General features: G+C 36.2%; 1 protein-coding gene across 5 annotated transcripts in view; it reads left to right on the forward strand.

The window, feature by feature from the left end:
* Window positions 1-19,308, forward strand: part of LOC150106176 (putative DENN domain-containing protein 10 B) — a 277,044-nt gene that overhangs the window by 104,956 nt on the left and 152,780 nt on the right. For all 5 annotated transcript variants that reach the window (XR_016548292.1, XM_090392209.1, XM_090392208.1 and 2 more), the window contains one exon: window positions 5,572-5,777. Coding sequence is in view for 4 of the 5 variants with exons in the window: in XM_090392209.1 (XP_090248335.1) it covers window positions 5,572-5,777 (206 nt within the window). In the remaining variant the exon portion in view is untranslated. The remainder of the gene's footprint in view (window positions 1-5,571; window positions 5,778-19,308) is intronic.

Consider the following 19,308-nt stretch of genomic DNA (forward strand, 5'->3'; position numbering starts at 1 on the left):
AACTGAGAGAAATGAAAACAAAGGTTATTAGTACTACACAACTAGTTTCAGCTTGTATCAGCCTTTGTCAGGTGCACATTAAAAAATAAATAACCAGTAAAAACACATGGAGGAAATAACTGTAGACAATACAGTGTGTATGTGTGTGTGTGTGTATATATATATATATATATATATATATATATATATATTTTTTTTTTTTTTTTTTAAATAGATTTAATGAATAAATATATATCGATTATCACACACATATATATATACTGGCCATATTATTAAAATATGGAAACAACAATAAAATGCATTTATGGTATAAGACAGGGATGTAGTTTGTCTCCAATCAATCAATTTATATATATCATCATCCTAAAATTAATGTCATTTTTAGCATTAAGTTTTGAAAGGATATAAAAGATTGCTAATTCAATCAAGTATATATTCTCCATTTGAATCAGTAACTTCCAGCATTGTGAAAGCTTCATAATACCATTTCTATAGAATTCAGGAAGTTTGAAGGCAAAGAAGTCACATAGGCTCCATTCGAGTGCCTCCAATATATCGTATTGTTTTACATTAATGAAATGTTGCAAACTTAATAAGTGGTAATCTGAAGGTGCAATAGCAGAGAATATGGATGATGTGGAAGCTTTTCCTAGCTAAGTTCCTCCATCTTGGTACAGGTGATTCTTGCTCTATGATGGTATGTGTTGCCATGGTGAAATTACAACATCCTTTTGATTGACTGGAGAACACCTGTTTTCTTTCATTCAGTTGATCAAGTTTTTTACAGTATACTTCAGCTAGGATTGTTTGTTTTTGTGGCAAGAGTTCAAAGTGTATAATATCAGCCATATCCCTCCAAATGCTTAACAAAACCTTCTGAGGGCGTAGGTCTTGTTTTGGCTGAGGTTTAACTTGTTCCACTGAATGAACCCACAGCCTTCAGCACTTAACATTATTGTAAAGAATGTTATATCCACTTTTCATTGCTGGTGACTACAAGACTCAAAATCGGAGATTGAACCTCTTCAGAATGAAGAGCAGTGCAGATGTTGATGTGTTCTCTTTGATTGCTTTTTGTCAGTTCATGAGGAACCCACATACCAAGTATGCATTTTGGTATTTCTTGCAATAGCAGCTTCCAGCATATTACTATCAAGAGAGAAAGAGAGAGAGAGACAGGATGCCCAGAGCGAGGGGAGTCTTTCAAGCTAAAGTCCCCTTGTTGAAATTTTTAGAACCATCACTGGCACCTTTGCATATTCAAAACATTATCACCATACACTTCTTGCACATTTTTTACAGTGTTAGCAACATTGTTGCATTTTTTGAACTTATGGACCTAATGTGCTCTTCAGTGACTCCATAGTAATAAAGGGTTATTTAAACAATAACTTATGTATGATGTTCGTGCAAGGTGAAATTCCTTAGAATGAGGCCACTGCAGCTTAGTGGTACTATAAAGCTTTAAAAATTCATGTTTAGACAAGCTGAGACATGTTTGTACGTATAAAAAAATGACATTATTTTTGGGATGACCTGATATTATTATTTCCCTAAGACCTCATGGAGTCAAAGACTCATCTGGGAGGTCCTTTTATCACACACACACATCTCATCATACCGTGTCTTAAACACACTCAAACTCCTTGCAGACACCACACTCTCTGATAAGGTATTCCAATTATTCACAACTCTGCATGGAAAAAACCTGCCTCTCACTTCCTTACTCACACCCTCTTTATACAGTTTCCAGGGATGACCTCTGGTTCTCCCCTGATCTCCCACTATTCTCTGTAGAACTTCTCCACCATTGATATTATAACAACCCCTTATCAACTTGTAGGTCTCTATCATATATATTGGTTGGAGATGAACTACATCTCTTACACCATCATAATTGATTTCAATATCTTCTGTTAATCTTTTACTTAATTGTAACTTTATTTTTGTGTCTTTTTATAAACTTTCTATAGCTTGTATCATATGTAATGGATATCCTTGTTTTTTTCATTATACTCCATCATTTTTCTCTATGTATTTTATCAAAAGTCTCCCAATTAAATTCATGCCTTTTTTTTTTTTTTAATAATATATTTGACAACATGAATAATGTGAGGTGGAGATTTACAGGAAGAAATATTTAGTTGGATGCTGCTAGGAATAAGGAAGATCGATTTCTTGAGTTCTTATCTCAGGCAGTATGTGAAGAAGGGCACACAAGGATCGAGAGTTTTAGATCTGAGCATTTCAAACTAAGGATGCGATTGTGAGTGTTGTATTACACTTCCCTCCAGTTGGTGAGAGAGATCACAAGTAATTAACTGGGTTGTGACTAGCCATATGAATACTTCTGTGAGGAAGAGATATAATGTAGAATTACAAGGCTGGTGATGATGAAAAGCTTAGGAGGCAGCTTGGAGCTATAACATGGAATCAGGTGTTAAGTGTAAGTGCGATAAGTGTTGCGTGGGAACTGTTGAAATATAAGTTGAAACTGAAAATCAAGTGGAACTGGCACAGGTTAGCTATTGTTCAGTGATATGTGCAAGCATGTTGGCTGTAAAGTTAATTTGGCATGTAGAAAGATCTAATGAGTGATTTCCTAATATCACACAGAATCATTCCTTGGTTCTTATTGAGTGTGTCTATACTCATCCTTCTGTTTCCATCCCTTATATTGGTAGACTTTCTCTCAAGATTGGAGAGAAATATGAAGAGGCCAGCCTCTTCATATCTCATGACATAAGAGTAGCTTTCAAGCCTATTTTAACTATATAAGATTTATTGTATTTGCCTAAAGATCCTTTCAACAAACATCCTGAGGTTTATAATATTCCATATTCTTGTGGTCTTTCTTACATAGAAGACATCTAAAAGTTTGGTAATTAAATAAAAAGATATTATCTTTTTATTTAATTTCTTTATTATCTTTTAATTTATTATTAAAAAGATAATAAAATTAATTTATTATCTTTTTATTATCAATAACAACAGAGAAGACAGCTCAGGACTAGCTTTTCATTTCTCCCACACATCATAACATTCAGTAGGTTAAGAACTCCATGCCTTACATGGAAGACAACTTCACTGCTCGCAACATAAAAGAATCTGTTATGGTCATCTGCTCACAGGGTAGAGTCAGTAGGAACCAAGTAATAATCCTGTGTGATATTTGGCAATCGTTTATCAGATCTTTCTGTACAAGGGTGGTCTGACAAGTTCTCTGCCTAACAATGAAAAAACGAATTCATAATTTCAAAATTATTTTTATTTTTCAACATAATATCTCTTAAGACTAATACATTTATTCCAGTGATGCTCCAGCACCATTATCCCGTCCCTGTAGTGGTTCTCAGTAAAATCTGCAAAATATCCCTCTACAGCTGCAATCACCCCTTGATTCGAAGAAAAGTTTTAGTTTTGGGAAGAGATGGAAGTAAGAGGGAGACAAATCTGGGGAATAGGGTGGATGTTCCAACAATTCATGGTGTAGATCCCTTAATTTTCCTATTACCACAACACCTTTGTGGGCAGGTGCATTGTCCTGATGAAAGATAATTTTTTCTTCTGCAAACTGGGTCTTTTCTCATCTAGTCTGGTTAAAAGATTGATATAATATTCCCTGGTTATTTTTTACCCTTTCAAGATAATTAATAAACAAAATACCTTTAGCATCCCAAAACACCGACTTTGTCTTCTTTGGCGCTGAACAACCGGCTTCTGTCTACTGCTGTTTGAATTCTTAATCCAAGTCTCATCCATAGTAATAAATTGATGCACAAAATCAGTTTTATGTGTAGAAAGGCTTATGTGTTCATCCTATGTTGTTTAATTTTGACAGTATATATCAGAACACAGAATTATAAGTAAATAATTATTTATTGATTTATTGCTGATATTTCGTCTTCAGAGCACAAAAACACAGGTTGTTGGAATACGTGACTATAACAACATGGTGTAACAAAAGGACTAGTTTAACAAAATTATAGCAACAACACAAAGACTAAAGTCCTAATTAGGCCTAAGATTTGGAAGACAGTCATCGTAAGACATAACTAGAACCTGCTTTCTCTCTCTTTTTTTAGGACTTTAGTCTTTGGGTTGTTATTACAATATTTTTTTTTAATAGCTAGAGGTGCCTAATTAGGACTTTAGTCTTTGTGTTGTTGCTACAATTTTGTTAAACTAGTCCCTTTGTTACACCATGTTGTTATAGTCTCGCGTACTGTGACAAACTGTATTTTTGTTCTCTGAAGATACTGGTTATGACACAAGCGAAATATCAGCAATAAGTCAATAAATAATTATTCTTATAATTCTGTGTTCTGATATATACCGCCAAAATTAAACAACAAAATCAGTTTTATTCTTTTAAAAACGCTCCAATCACTGTTCAGAGATTTTCATGCGAGTGCATTTTTGATCTGCTGTGAGCAAGCATGGCACCCATCTTGTGCGAAACTTTTTCATGTGCAATTCTTTATGCAAAATATATCCTACACGTTCTTTTGAAATGCCTATAGTCTCAGCAATTTCATGCACTTTGACTCGCCTGTCATCCAGTACCATATCGTGCACTTGATCAATGATTTCTGGTGTTGTTACACTTTTTGGATGTCTTTCATGTGGATATCTTCCAGGCTGGTACAGCTACATTTAAACTCGGCAGTCCATTTCTTAATTGTCAAAAAATGTAGAAGAGTGCCCATAAACTTTTATGAACTTTGAATGAATTTCTTTTGGTGTTAAACCTTCTTTTACAAAGAATTTTATAACCGCACAATACTCAATTTTATCCATTTTAAGGGATACAGACACACTTTTGCTTATGACAGATGTACCAACTAAAAAAAAAAAAAAATCGTACCGATAGTGTTGTCATCTATGGTTGAGGCCGAGAACTTTTCAGACCACCCTCTTATGTTACACTTTAACTTTTCAGCCAACTGTCTTGGCACACATCACTAAACAATAGCTAACATGTGCCAGTGTTCATCCTAATCTGGAAGAAGCCACCAGTATATGAGGTGAAATAAACCCAATGTATTTCTTCTTATAAGTGTTTTTACTGGTCAAACGTTTACATATTATAATCATAATTATTATCATAAGGGCTGTAGTATTCCAAGATCCTAGCCTTAGTATAACAAACACTTCTGTTAAATTATTGATTAGGCCACAACTAAACCACTGCTCTACTAAAAATGTAAACAGATATTATGAATTTATAAAAAATAGGATATAGCTGTGATATAGTTTTTTTTTTTAATTTCTTTCTATTAATTTCTTAGCACTATACTAGTGGAGGGGACTGAAAAGTTCTGATAAACATCTAGAACCAAAACGACTGGGTTGTGCAACAATGGAAAGATTTTTTTTTTCTCAGAGGATTGCAAATTATGCAGCAGCATTGCAACAAGTATAACATTTCATGGGGAATATGTAGAATAATGTGCAAGTTGCATGGTTCTACCTCAAATCTTTCATGGTGATTATCACAACTTTTCAGCACACCCTTGTAAATGTTGTAAATTGTTTTGCGTGTACAACTAATATTTTCCTATCTTACAGAAAGAGATACAAACAATGATGTCTTATGGACTTGGTCATATCCTTCAATTACACAAAAACAAAGAGTTCAGTTAATGAAAAAATGTGGTCTGGACAATGGTTTAGGATCCGGAAATCATCCTGTCCCTTTTAGATATTGTCACCATCATCAGTCCTGGTTTTATTTACATTTGGCTGAAGTTTTTGACTCAGACAAATTACCAAAGGTATGATAACATAAAACTTAAATAAAATAATAATATTACCTCTGAGTAAGAATAACATGGAAAACAATAGGTTATCTACCAGTTATAACTGCTTAATATTACAGTGCATTATATGACTTATAACATTCTTGAGACACACAGCTAGGCTTATTATAGTTCTTAGAGATACCTGTGAGATACACTCTTTTTAAAGTATACATGTAACGGTTATTGATAAAAGTAGTTTATCAATACTATTTTAATAACTAATATTAATCTAAGATATTTCTGATTTTCAAATGCACTCTTAGAATAACAGCAGGTGAGGAGTCCATACAAACCATGGAAATGTTTGAAGCATAGCACATAGCATATGATTTCTGTGAAACCTGAACCTTAAGTTCCTATATACCATTATCAGTTCTTGATATGTTTCTTCAAGAGGTACACATATGTACTGTGACCATGCTAGTTAAATGCACATTACTACTAGCTTTTTTGCACAATATTCTTCACAATACTCTTCCTTTCTGGGTTAGAAGTGAAACACTTGGTCAAGTGTTTCACTTCTAACCCAGCTCTCAGATCCATAAGTTAAAACTGGTTTTAACACTGTCTACAGCTCATTTAGTGTTTGACTAATTTCTTGCTTATTCCATATAAATTTATTCATTTGACTTCCTACCATACCAGCTTTGTTGATCCTGTTGTCAATTTCCATATTTAATTTACCATTTTCACTAAAAATCATGCCTAAGATGTTTTACTTGTTCTATAGGTTCCTATTTACAATACAGTTGATATTTTCAATGCTTCTGCCTATTTTCATTGTCTTTGTCTTGTTATTGCTGACCTTCATACCATATCTATTATTTAGGTGAATAACTGAGTGTTATTCACCTAAATTGAATAACACTCGGTTATTCAATTTAATCACGGAATCTTGCAGACGTGTAGCAGATTTATTTAGAAGTATAACATCATCCACATAAAGCAAAGAGCTGAGATTAACATCTCCAATTTTGATATCAGGTTTAATACGACTTTCCTTCATAATATGATCCACGTAGATAATGAATAACAGAGTGGATAATGTACATCCTTGTCTGACACCAGATATAACATTAAACCACCTTCCTGTCCTTCCTTCATGTATAGAGGCTTAAGTGCTGTGAAAACATAATGTTGGAGGTTTAATGGATTTTTTACAACACTCAGAAGAAAGGATTAAAAAGAATTTAATACTTCCTATATTTCGTCCTAGTCACTAGGACATCTATGGGGATTACAAAAATAACTAATGTAACATAACACAAACATCATACAATACTAAGCCCAACTACGTGGGTGACACTAAAGTCCTATCTAGGTGGAGCGCCCTCTAAGGGCGGTTGTAAGTGGCCTGGAATATAAAGTAGGATCTCTGGTGATGAGTGTTTCCCAAATTTTTGGAAGCTTAATGCAACCGTATTTATTAAGATTTGGTTGATTTCTAAGAGCTGCTGCTGCTTCTAAGAATAGTCTCTCTTTCTTGAATTTGCTGTGATGGAGCATGGTGGTTTTCTTCCATGATACTCTGTGGGTGGTGTCCAAGACATGGTCAGCCAAGCCTGAATGACCATAGTTGTGTTTACAGATGTAAGACTTGTGTTCCTCTAAGCGGATGGATGCTGATCTGCCTGTCTGTCTGAAGTACACCAGCTTACAGGAACAGGGTACTTTGTAAACTCCAGGCAGAGAGAGAGGAGGGAGCTGATCTTTTGTAGAACGGATAAGGGTAGCAAGTTTGCAGTGGGGTTTATATGCTGTGTGTAGGTTGTACTTTTTTAGAATCTTGGCTATTTTTTCGGATGTGCCACGGATGTAGTGTATGGTGATGGCATTTTTAAAATCTTGTTGACGAGAAGGACCGGGAATGGGAGAGGAACTAATTATTTTTTTGATACTGTGATCGCTGTAGCCATTGGAGAGGAAAGTATTGTGTATGTAGTTAAGCTCAATAGTGAGGGCGGTTCCACTGGAACAAAGATTGTGGGCTCTCTTGGTAAGAGTTTTAATAATGCCATATTGTTGAGAGGGGTGGTGGTGTGAAAGTTTGTGAATGTATCTGCCTGTGTGTGTGGGTTTTCTGTATACAGTGAAGGCAAGTGTATCATTAGGCAGGTGTGTGACTAAGGTGTCTAGGAAGGGTAAACAATTGTTCTTTTCCTTTTCCATAGTAAACTGGATTCTTGGATGTAGGCTAGTGAGATGACTGAGGAAGGAGTCTAATGTGTCTGGGCCATGAGGCCAAATAGAGAACGCATCATCTACATATCTTAGCCAGATAGAAGGTTTGAGTGAGGCTGAGTCTATGGCTCGTTTTTCAAAATCTTCCATATAAAAATTGGCAAGGGGGGGGAGAGGGGGGGGGACCCATGGCAGTTCCCTCTATCTGCTTGTAGATTTTGTTCTTCCAAGAAAAATACCCAGAGTTAATGGCAAAGGAAAAGAGATCTAAGATGTCAGAAGGGGAAAACTTTTTGTAAGAGAGATAAGGTGTCAGTTAAGGGAATATTAGTAAACAAAGAGGAGATATCAAAGCTTACCAATATGTCTGCTTTATTCAAGGTTAAATTTTCTATGAGGGCTTTAAAGTGGGTCGAGTTTTTTATATAGGAAGTGGACCTTCCAGTGAGGGGGGTCAGAGAGTTGGCCAGCTGTTTAGACAGTCTGTAGCAAGGTGCATTGGTGGCATCTACTATAGTTCTGAGTGGAGAATTGGGTTTGTGGATTTTTGGTAAACCGTAAATTCGGAGGAAACGGGAGTGGAAAGGTTTAAGTTTTTTCGTGATGTCGGGGGGGCCAGGAAGATACTTTTTTAAGTAAGATTTTTAATTTTTTAACTTGTGTTTTTGTGGGGTCATGTTCTAGCGGGATGTAGGTAGCGCGATCGCGGAGGATAATATTCATTTTGCGATTGTATTCACTGGTATTAAGAACGACTGTGGCATTACCCTTATCCGCTCTGGTGATGACGATACTTTTTTCTTTCCGTAATTTCAGGAGAGCTGTGCGTTGGGCATACGATAAATTACTTTTTGGAGGCGAAGAATGAGCATGGATGTTGGCTACGTAGCCAACATCCTTTCTCATTCACACGACCACACAAAAACACAAGTTAAAAAATTAAAAATCTCCTTTTAGTTATACAGCTTTGACCCTTAAGCATCCCCTATTTTGATTATCTAAGGCATAAATAGCATCAATCCTCTTTGAGCTTAGCATTCTTACAGGCCTTTTTAATTCTGTCCTGGCATCTGATGCCTGTTTTACTCTCTCTTTTCTTCAATTTTGTCTAAATAACCTTAGATTAGATGTACTGGAGCACATTCTTGAATGTTAACATGTTCGCAGCCACGCTACTTCGGCATAGTCTGTTCCTGTACGCCAAGCAATTTCACTTATTCAAGGTCAGTATGGTAATCTCATTGCCGGCGGTAAGCATCATACGAGTATACTCGTAGTAGGCTTGTGCAGAGCATATACCATCAATGAGAATACACAGTTTTGATACTAGCTCCACAAGCCAAGCATTTTCACTTCTTCAAGGTCAGTACAGTAATCTCGTTGCCGGCGGTAAGCGTCATACGAGTATACTCGTAGTGGGCAGCAAACGTGTTAATGATATCAACTTCCTTTCTCATATCTTAAATTTTTAATATGGTTCTGCCATTGATACCATCTCGTAATTTTTTTTAAACCCTCTAAAGTGGTCTCTTTCTACTTCACCTCTCAGATCCAGAAGTTAAAATTGGTTTCAATGCTGGCTTATGTATTACTATTTTAGTGTTTTAGATAATTTCTTTTATTGCATGTAAATTTGTGCATCTGGCACACTGCCAAACAAGCATTGTTGTTCTGTTATTTATTTCCATATTTAATTTGTCATCATTTCTAAAAACTATTCCCAAATAACTGAAATTTACGTATTCTACAGGTTCTCCATTGAGAATTCAGTTACTCCTTTTCATTCAATGTATTTTTATAGTTTTTGTCTTTATATTACTGAATACCAACTTTGTTACAGCAGTTATTCAGTTTAATTAAAGAATCCTGAAAAGTTTGACTAGATTTATGCAAAAAAAGGTAAGATTTATTTATGAATATAATGTTTTGAATGAGTGCAGAGGTGAAAAATTTCTGATTTTGATATAAGATTTAATGCCACTTTCCTTCATAAGATGATCATGTAGATGGTATAACAGTGCATGCTAACTTCACGGTTATACATCATCTATATGAAGTATAACAGTGAAGTTAGCATGACCCCTTGTCTCATACATGATTTCACATTAAACTATCTTAGTGACATTCTTCATTTCTAAATAACTGACTTAAAACTTAATATCCCATTCACAACATGTAACATTTTATACAACTTTTCTCTTGGCGCTGTATCATATGCCTTTTCCATGTCTACTAAACTCAAATACAGATTCTTGTATTATTGTACTGACAATCCTTATTTGTCCCTAATTCATCTTGTTCTTTCCTTCTCTTCTATAGTTTTTCCTTAGCCTTTTGTTGCATATGCTTGCATTCTAGTTTTATCTTAGATTTGTAATTCTCACATTGTTTTATTTCTCGTTCTCTCTCTTTTTTTTTTTTTTTTAGGTTGGCACTTCGAGAGTTGTACTCCAGTAATCTTGATTTAAATCTTCTGAATTCTTCAATATAGCCACTATAAACTATCTTACCTCCATCCATTTTTGAACATTTCTCGTCAATTGTTCATCTTCTCCATGTGCCTTTCCACATTTCAGGTTTCTGATGGCTTTTGATGCCTTTAGTTTTTAACATGTAATTCAAATTGTATTTCTCTTCAATGTTTTCTATCATTATTCTCTCACTGCTATCTCATTTCTCAAAGTAATTACTTCAGCTCCAGAATAGCTTTAGTTTTTGTCATATTTATGATTCTCTGATATTCCTGATATTCCTTTGGGATGCTTAAAGATCACAGCTGTATAACTGAGAGGAGACCTCCACATAGCTTTTAAAGTAATGTGCAGAACCGATCAGGGCTTCTGACGTAATGTCCAATCCTCACCTTCTCGTGGTGCAACCTGTTGGGTATCTACCTAGATACTGAACAAATGAGGATGGGCTGGCAATTTGGGATTTATCCGACCAAATTGTATTCTTATTGACTTAAACCAATATACAAAATGATGGTACAACATGACAAAATTTCATGCCGGCTTTAGTGTCGCCCGGTTAAACAAGGCCCCAGTTGTTTTCGCCAGGGAACCAGGGCGAACAGCGAAAAGTCAGCTACTGGAACAAATCTGAAAGCACATCCCAATTCAACATCACCAGAGTTAAGGATCGGTACTACCAACATAAAAATCCTGAATGGCAAACAAATGGAACTAGCTGAGGAATTAGATAAGTACCATGATAACTAATATTTAAGGAATTGACAGCGTATACTAGAAATATAGATTAAATAAACTTTAATACATACTTTCCGATATTTCGGCGAACGTCACGTTGCCATTTTCTGATGATGATGGCAACGTGACGTTCGCCGAAATATCGGAAAGTATGTATTAAAGTTTATTTAATCTATATTTCTAGTATACGCTGTCAATTCCTTAAATATTAGTTATCATGTTTAACCAGCGTATAAGCCTCTCAACAAGAATAAATAAGTACCAGATCGACATAATAGGGGTGACTGAAACAAAAAAGGCAAAAACTGGTGAGATCTTTCTGAGTAATACATACAAAATGTTATATTCAGGCAATGACAATCAAGGAAATGAATTGGTAGCCATAGTATACAACACTAAATACAAGGCTAATCTTCTTGATTGGCAGGCAGTCTCAAGTAGAGTGATGTGGACAAATAACAGAATGGGGAAACTGGACAATGAGACTTATTTGTGCCTGTGGTCCCACAGAAGGCTCTACTAAGGTAGAAGTAGAGGAATTTTTAGAGGCTCTAGAGAAAGCTACTGACACAATAAAAAAGGAAAAGTTGGTCCTTGTTGGGGATCTAAATAGCAGAGTAGGAAATGATTGTCAGACATACAAAAATGTTTTCGGAAAATTTGGAGAAAAGAGCAAAGCTAATAATAATGTCAAATACATGTTAGATTTCTGCTCCGTACATGGACTGGTTATTACTAACACCCTGTTCCAACATAAAAATGTGCACAAATTCACATGGAGAGAAGAGGTAAGGAATAAGAAAAGTCTCATATTGACTGTGTTATTGTTGATAGTGATGTTTTCTCCCTGGTGCAGGACACCACAGTGTACAGAGGATTTGAAATTGGAAGTGATCACTATTTAATCTTGAGCAGAATAAAATTTAATTTCATATTGAAAAGAATGACATGTAAGAAAGTTTTAAAGTGAATAAAAGTTGAGCAGCTCTCAGATGTGAAATGTAGACTAAAATACACAAAGATTATTGAAAAAAAAATGAGAGAGTTTGAGAACAAGAACCAAATTTTGGAGATTCAGTGGCAAAGCTTGAAGAAATCCCTGATTGATTCAGCCAGAGAGGCATGTGGTGAGATTGTCTGCAAAGATAGAAAAATCAGAACTCCATGTTGGACACAGGAAGTTAAAGAGGCAGTGAAGGAAAAGAAGAAAGCATATCAAAAGTTCCTGGCAAATAAGTCAGCTTGTACTCTTAGAGAATACAGAGACAAATGTAACAAAGCTATAAATTATGTAAACTTAGCTGAACAAAAGTCATGGGAAGACTTTGGTAAGAACATAGAAAATAAATATCAAGAAGGTGGCAAGTTATTTTGGAGGTTGTTGAAGAAGCTTAGAAATGGAGGAAACAGTGCTGTAAAAGGAATTAGAGAGGATAAAGATGACATGAAAACTGGATAAAAAGTAAACTTGATGTACGGAGTAATTACATAGAAAAATTGCTAAATGAAACAATCAGTGACAGCACAGTGGTAAAAAATACTCAACAGGCATGCCAATCAGGAATACTTATCCATACTTATAGTAGAAAACGTCATCAAAAGCATGAAATGTGGAAAGGCAGCAGGAGTAGATGATATTCAACCAGAAATGCAAAGAAGTATGGTGGTATAAAAGTCGTACAGTGGCTGCAGAGGGATGAATTCCTGATGATTGGAGTAGATCTCTCATAGTACTCATATATAAAAAGGGAAATAAAACTGAATGCGACAATTACAGAGGTATTTCCCTACTGAGTGTTGTAGGCAGGATTTATGCCAGTATACCTGAGAAACGGTTGAGAAGAATTGTGGAAGAAAAGCTTGGTGAAGAACAAGCTGGATTCAGGCCAAATAGAGGCTGTCAGGTTCAGATCTTCACTTTACCACAATTAGTTGAGAAAGCATGGGAATATAACAAAGATCTGAATTTAAGCTTTGTCGATCTGGAAAAGGTATATGACAAGGTGCCAAGAGAGAGGCTATTCAATACACTACAGTTATATGATGTCAATGGGGCATTATATCAAGCAATACTTAGTCTTTATTTGAGTGGCAAGTCAGCAGTTAGAATTGAAGGAAATACAGGAAGATGGTTTAATGTTAAATCTGGTGTGAGACAAGGATGTACATTATCCCCTCTGTTATTCATTATCTATATGGATCACATTATGAAGGAAAGAGATATTAAACATGATATCAGAATTGGAGATGTTAATGTCAGCTCTTTGCTTTATGCGGATGATGTTATACTTCTAAATAAATCCACTATAAGTCTACAAGATTCCCTTACTAAATTGAATAACTGTTGTAATAGATATGGTATGAAGGTCAGCAATAAAAAGACAAAGACAATGAAAACAGGCAGAATCGTTGAAAATGTCAACTGCATTGTGAATGGAAAACCTATAGAACAAGTAAAACATTTCGGTTACTTAGGCATGAATTTTAGTGAAGATGGTAAACTAAATATGGAAATAGACAACAGGGTCAACAAAGCTGGTATGGTTGGAAGTCAACTGAATAAATTCATATGGAATAAGAGAGGAATTAGTCGAAACACTAAATTAGCTGTATACAAGACAGTGTTCAAACCAGTTTTAAATTATGGATCTGAAAGCTGGGTCAGAAGTAAAACCTTTGATGAAAAACTAGAGACCGCAGATATGAGAGTCCTGAGAAAGATTAGAGGGTGTGAACAGATATCAATGGCAATATCATATTAAAAACAAGGATATTATTAAAGAACTTGACATTCAGTATCGAGGAATGCATTAGCACAGCTAATCTTAGGTGTATGGTCACTTGCACAGAATGGGCGAGGAAAAATTAGCAAAACGTGTTCGCTGACAGTTTGGCAGGAAAACGACCCAGAGGAAGACCAAGATGTTCGCTGACAGTTTGGCAGGAAAACGACCCAGAGGAAGACCAAGATATAGGTGTATTGATACGGTACAAAGTGCCTTAGATAATAGAAATATAAGATCTGATAATGTTGGAGTCTTGACAAGTAACAGACTGATTTGGAGGAAAATTGTAGATAGGAAGTTAGTAATGATGTAAATTTTTCATGTGGTACTATCATATCCTGTACACCCCTTGAGGGTACATGTCAGGAATTTGATGATGATGATATTCCATTTTTATTATGCTTTCTTCCATTTTTAATGTTCAGTTGCTTTAAGTACATTTTGCCATCTTCACTTTTGTAATGTGATTCCCATACAGAGACAGTTGTAAACCTATTATACATTAGTACCATGGCTAAGATTTTATTTATGTTATTTTTACATAATCTTTACTCTAGAAACCAAACTGGAACTTTTTTCAAGCCACTTTAGGTTTCCAATAAGCAGGGTGGTGGTTACTCAACACTGAGTGATGAAATTTATCTCCCACCTCAAGAATTTACTGAAAATCCATGTCCAGAGTGGAATTCAAACCTGCCGCCTATTAGTTAGAGAGCATTTATACTATCTACTCAGCAAACCAGGCCAGCAATTCTTGATATTTGTCTTCTGTATTCTTCCTCAAATCTTCCTGTGATTTTTGTTTAGTTACTTGTATACATAAATTGACTCTTGCATTTTCCTATATTCTCTCAAGATATATGTGACTTACTTGAAATGAACATTTGATACGGTTTCTTCTTTTCTAGGATTGCTTCTTTAACTTCATAAGTCTATCATGAAGTTCTCATTTTCTATCTATGCAGACAAGTTTACCAGATATGTTCTGCTTTTTGGGATATGGCTCTTGATTTCGAACTACAGGTAACCCTCGTATAACGCGGATGTTAGGTTCCATAGAAATGGTGCGTCATAGAAATCACGTTATGCGAGACTCAGATTGTCTGCTCTGTTAGCCTAGTGGCTTTGCACTTTGCAACCATATGCCTTGGGTAGGAGTGTCCCAGGTTTGATTCCCATCGAAAACTGAGGAACTTGAGGATCTTTCTCAGGCATAGCCAAGTTAGCCGGTCTTGGGCGCAGGCAGTGGGGTTTTTTCCACCAGTTTATCTGGCATTTTTCATCCTGCAAGCAGGCAAATTGGCCCCATGAACATATGCTTCTACAGTCAAGAATATACCCCCCCCCCCAGCAGCAGACTAGGCGACAGGTTGGTTGGGAGTGGTACTAACAAGAAGTCGCATCTAAGTAACACGTGAGTCCTACATAGGATGAAGATGCAAGATTCAGATCACATAGAAAAAGTAGGTTTATGTTCCGAAATTGTCGTTTTTTTAATTATATAAACAACAAAAATATTTTTTTATTTAATTCAGGAAATTCAATAAATTAAGAAAACATATAAATTATGAAACAAATACATAATATAAAATTATAAAAATTACAAATTGTACTTAAACTTCATTGCACATAATAATAATTATTATTATTATCAACATTTGACCTCCATGGAGTCAGAGACTCATCGTGGGAGGTGCTCGCTATTGCATACACTACTCATCCAACCACATCTTAAACTGATTCAATGTGTCTACATCCTCAACACACTCAGACAATGCATTCCACTCACCAACCACCCTCCATGCAAAGAACCTGGTTCTTACTCCTTTGCTCACGCCCTCCTTATACAGCAATGGTCTCTCATTCTACTCCCCTCTCCAGTTCTATGAAAAATCTCTTCCATGTCTACCTGATAACAACACCTGACCAGCTTATATGTCTCGATCATATCACCCCTCTTCCTCCTATTCACGAGGCTCTGCAACTTACATTCTCTCAATCTGTCCTTGTACTCCGATTTACACCAATTTTTCCATTCTTCATCCTCTTTATGGCCTCCTTCACTTCCACTCTACTAATGTTCTGCACCATCCCCTCATAAGGCTCCCCATCTTCTCTGTAAGTCCTTGCATTTTCTTCATTCAAAAGATCTTCAAAGTATATTCTCCATCTGTTTCTTATATCTACATCCCTCCTTAATGCTCTTCCTTCAGAGTCTTTGATTTGCCTCACATGTAGGATGTCCTTTGATGCATTATTTCTACATTTTGCCAATCGATAAATCTTTCTCTGTCCTTCCTTTCTTTCTAATTGATCATAAAGATTTTGATATGCCATGGCCTTTGCCTGTGCAACAACTCTCTTGGCTTCTCGCTTTTTCTCTCTGTCCTCTTCCACTCTTTACTCGTCCCACTTCTGCCTTGCCTTCCTCTTAGCCATCACTGCTTCTTGTACATTATTATTCCACCACCAACCCTCTTTCTGCTCTCTAATCTTTCCGGATGTTTCACCAAGCGTCTTAATTGCACAGCTTAGAATACTTTTCAACATCCAATTCAAAAACCTAACCAGTCTTGTACACTTTCTAGTCCATCTGAAACAGAAATCCTCTCTAACATCTTCTTCCTAAAATGGTTCCTCACACTCTCTTCTTTTAAGTGAAACCACTTAATTTTCTTCCTCCCATTGCTTCCAAAGGGTCTTATCTTCGACTTTATTTTAGTCTGCGCACAGTAGCCGATGTTGCTGCGCCACTTGATCTGTTGGGAATACCTTACAATTTGTTACGGCCTTAAGATGCTTTCTTCTAGTCAAAATGTAGTCAATCTGTGAACTATTGTTGCCACTTCTAAATGTTATCAAATGCTCTTCCCTTTTACAGAAAAAGAAGTTCACAATTGCCAGATCAAACACTACTGCAAAGTCCAAAATCCTCTCTCCTTCCTGGTTCATCATTTCCACTCCATGTCCACCATGCACCCTTTCACAGTCCCTATTCTGTCTCCCTATGTGTCCGTTCAAGTCTCCTCCAACAATCACCATCTTGTTTTCTTCCAGTTCCCTCATTTCTTCATCTAGCACGTTCCAGAATTCATCTTTCTCTTCTGCTGTACCACCAACTTGTGGGGTGTATACACATAAGAGGACCAGTTGCTCTTCTCCAAGATCCAGTTTCATTTGCATGATCCTGTCGTTCCTCCGACCCACTTCCAGTACTTCGCCCTTCATTCTGCCACACACCACAATTCTGACCCCATTTTTTCCCTCTTTATTTGCTCCAGAGTAGAACAATTTATACCCATTTCCTAGTTCCTTTGCCTTTTCTCCCTTCCACCTTGTCTCCTGCATGCATAAAATGTCCAACTTCCTCTTCCTCATCATGTCTGCCACCTCTCTTCCCCTTCCAGTCATGCTTCCAACATTCAGTGTTCCCACTAGCAACATTCTCTCCACTTGCTGGGCTCGCTTCTTTAACTGCACCTGCCCTTGATGCGGTAGCCCTCGTCCACTTCTTGCTGCTGTAGGGCGATGTGGCTGTGCGTCGCTTAAAGGGTATACCCTAGCCCTTGTATCACTTTCATTTCGACTCATTTGATCATAGCTCCTTAATCTACATTGCTATAATTCAAATGTATTAATCCTTAAAAATTTATTTTTGTTAACGACTGCGCCAATAAGGATGGTGTAAAAGAATTTTCTATCTTTCGTTTACATACAAAAGAATATTTTAGCTATACACTTGAATAACTCTTAAATCAATTCTATCTCAAGCAACTGCAAATTACTCAGTCATGGCTGTTACTATACTTAGGTCACACAGGTTTGATTTGTTTTTATGAGACGGTGGATTGACTAACAAAGATCAGGCAAGCTATTAACAAAACCAAACATGTTTATTCTAATAAAGACAATTTATATACAAAATTAAACAGGACATATCACATGCCTGATTCTCCACACATTCATTAGAACAATTCACTTAAAGCATTAGAGAAAGAAATTATTTACACTCAACTTATTAAACACGTGGATCGATTGTAGCACACATAACCTTTCTCTCATTACTACTAACATAAGGCAAAATTGCACTATACACATTCTAAACATTTAGTAACACAAGCATTATTCAAGTCTACAGTATTCTATTATACACATTCAAACTGACTTTCGGCTTTCTGACCTCGTCAACATATTATGCCATTAAACAGAATCGACATCTATTGTCAGTACACATAGTCTAGGCTATTAACATAAAGAAATCTACTTACAAGGTCTCTATGTCATTCCTGTCCATCTCAGTTCACTGATTCCTAGCATATTAACTCAAGTTCTTCTAATTTCTCTCTTCACCAGTTCCAGTTTTCCTTGATACATGTTTCTTATATTCTATGTTCCTATTTTATATAAATCAGTAAATCAGAGACTTCTTCTTCTGACATTAACTCTATCACAAGTTTAACTTCCATAAGACTTTCATCCAACTTCTTCATTCTTATTAACTTCATTGGAAGTCCTCTCTGCTCTTCCCCAGTAGCCATTTCAGTGGCTTCTGGCCTGCATATCCCATCTTCCAGCATTATCACAATAACTTAAGCCTCTGTTTATAAGATTTTCTTGGCAAAATATATATATAAATGGTTTGCCTTCTTCTGTGTTTGTTTAGCCTACTAGGTAAGGATAAAAAACTGAGATGAAGGTAAGTAAAATAGGAAAGATTGTGTTGGGGAGCAAGAAGGAATGATAGAAAGAAGAATAGGGACCAGTTGACATATAATATAATGATGTATATTACATGAAATAAGGAATGGTCCAGTGTCAGGTACCTCAGGTTTGCCACTCCTGTACTCACTGAAGTGAGCCCTTGAGATCAGAAGGCTATAATTCAGCCATATATTGACTATTGTGCATAAATTTGGTCACCTGTGTTTCTTGGGGGATTGGGAGGTGGTGGAGGAGATTCAAGAAGGGATGAGTGACCAAGCTGGTGACAGGCCTGTGGAATATTCCCTATGAGAATAGACTGAGGGTGTGTGGATTGCAGAGTTTAGCTGACAGGTGTAGGAGAGGGGATATGATAGAAACTCATAAGTTATTAAAGGCACACTATAAGATTGACACAGAAGAAATTTTTCAGTACATGGTGAGTAGGGAGGAAAAACAAGGGGGTCATTTAGAAGCTGTCTAAGAGTGTGGTTAGTAAAGGTGTGCAGACTAGGTTCTTTTCTTGGAGAGTGATGAATGAGTGGAATCGTGAGGAGGTTGTAATTGCCCCAACAGTGAGTAGGCTTAAGGATATGTATGATAGGTATTTTTGTTAATCGATAGAGT

Source organism: Typopeltis vanoorti, chromosome 5 (assembly GCF_054136105.1).
Source record: "Typopeltis vanoorti isolate ZY-2024b chromosome 5, IOZ_Tvanoo_1.0, whole genome shotgun sequence".
NCBI lineage: Eukaryota > Metazoa > Arthropoda > Arachnida > Uropygi > Thelyphonidae > Typopeltis > Typopeltis vanoorti.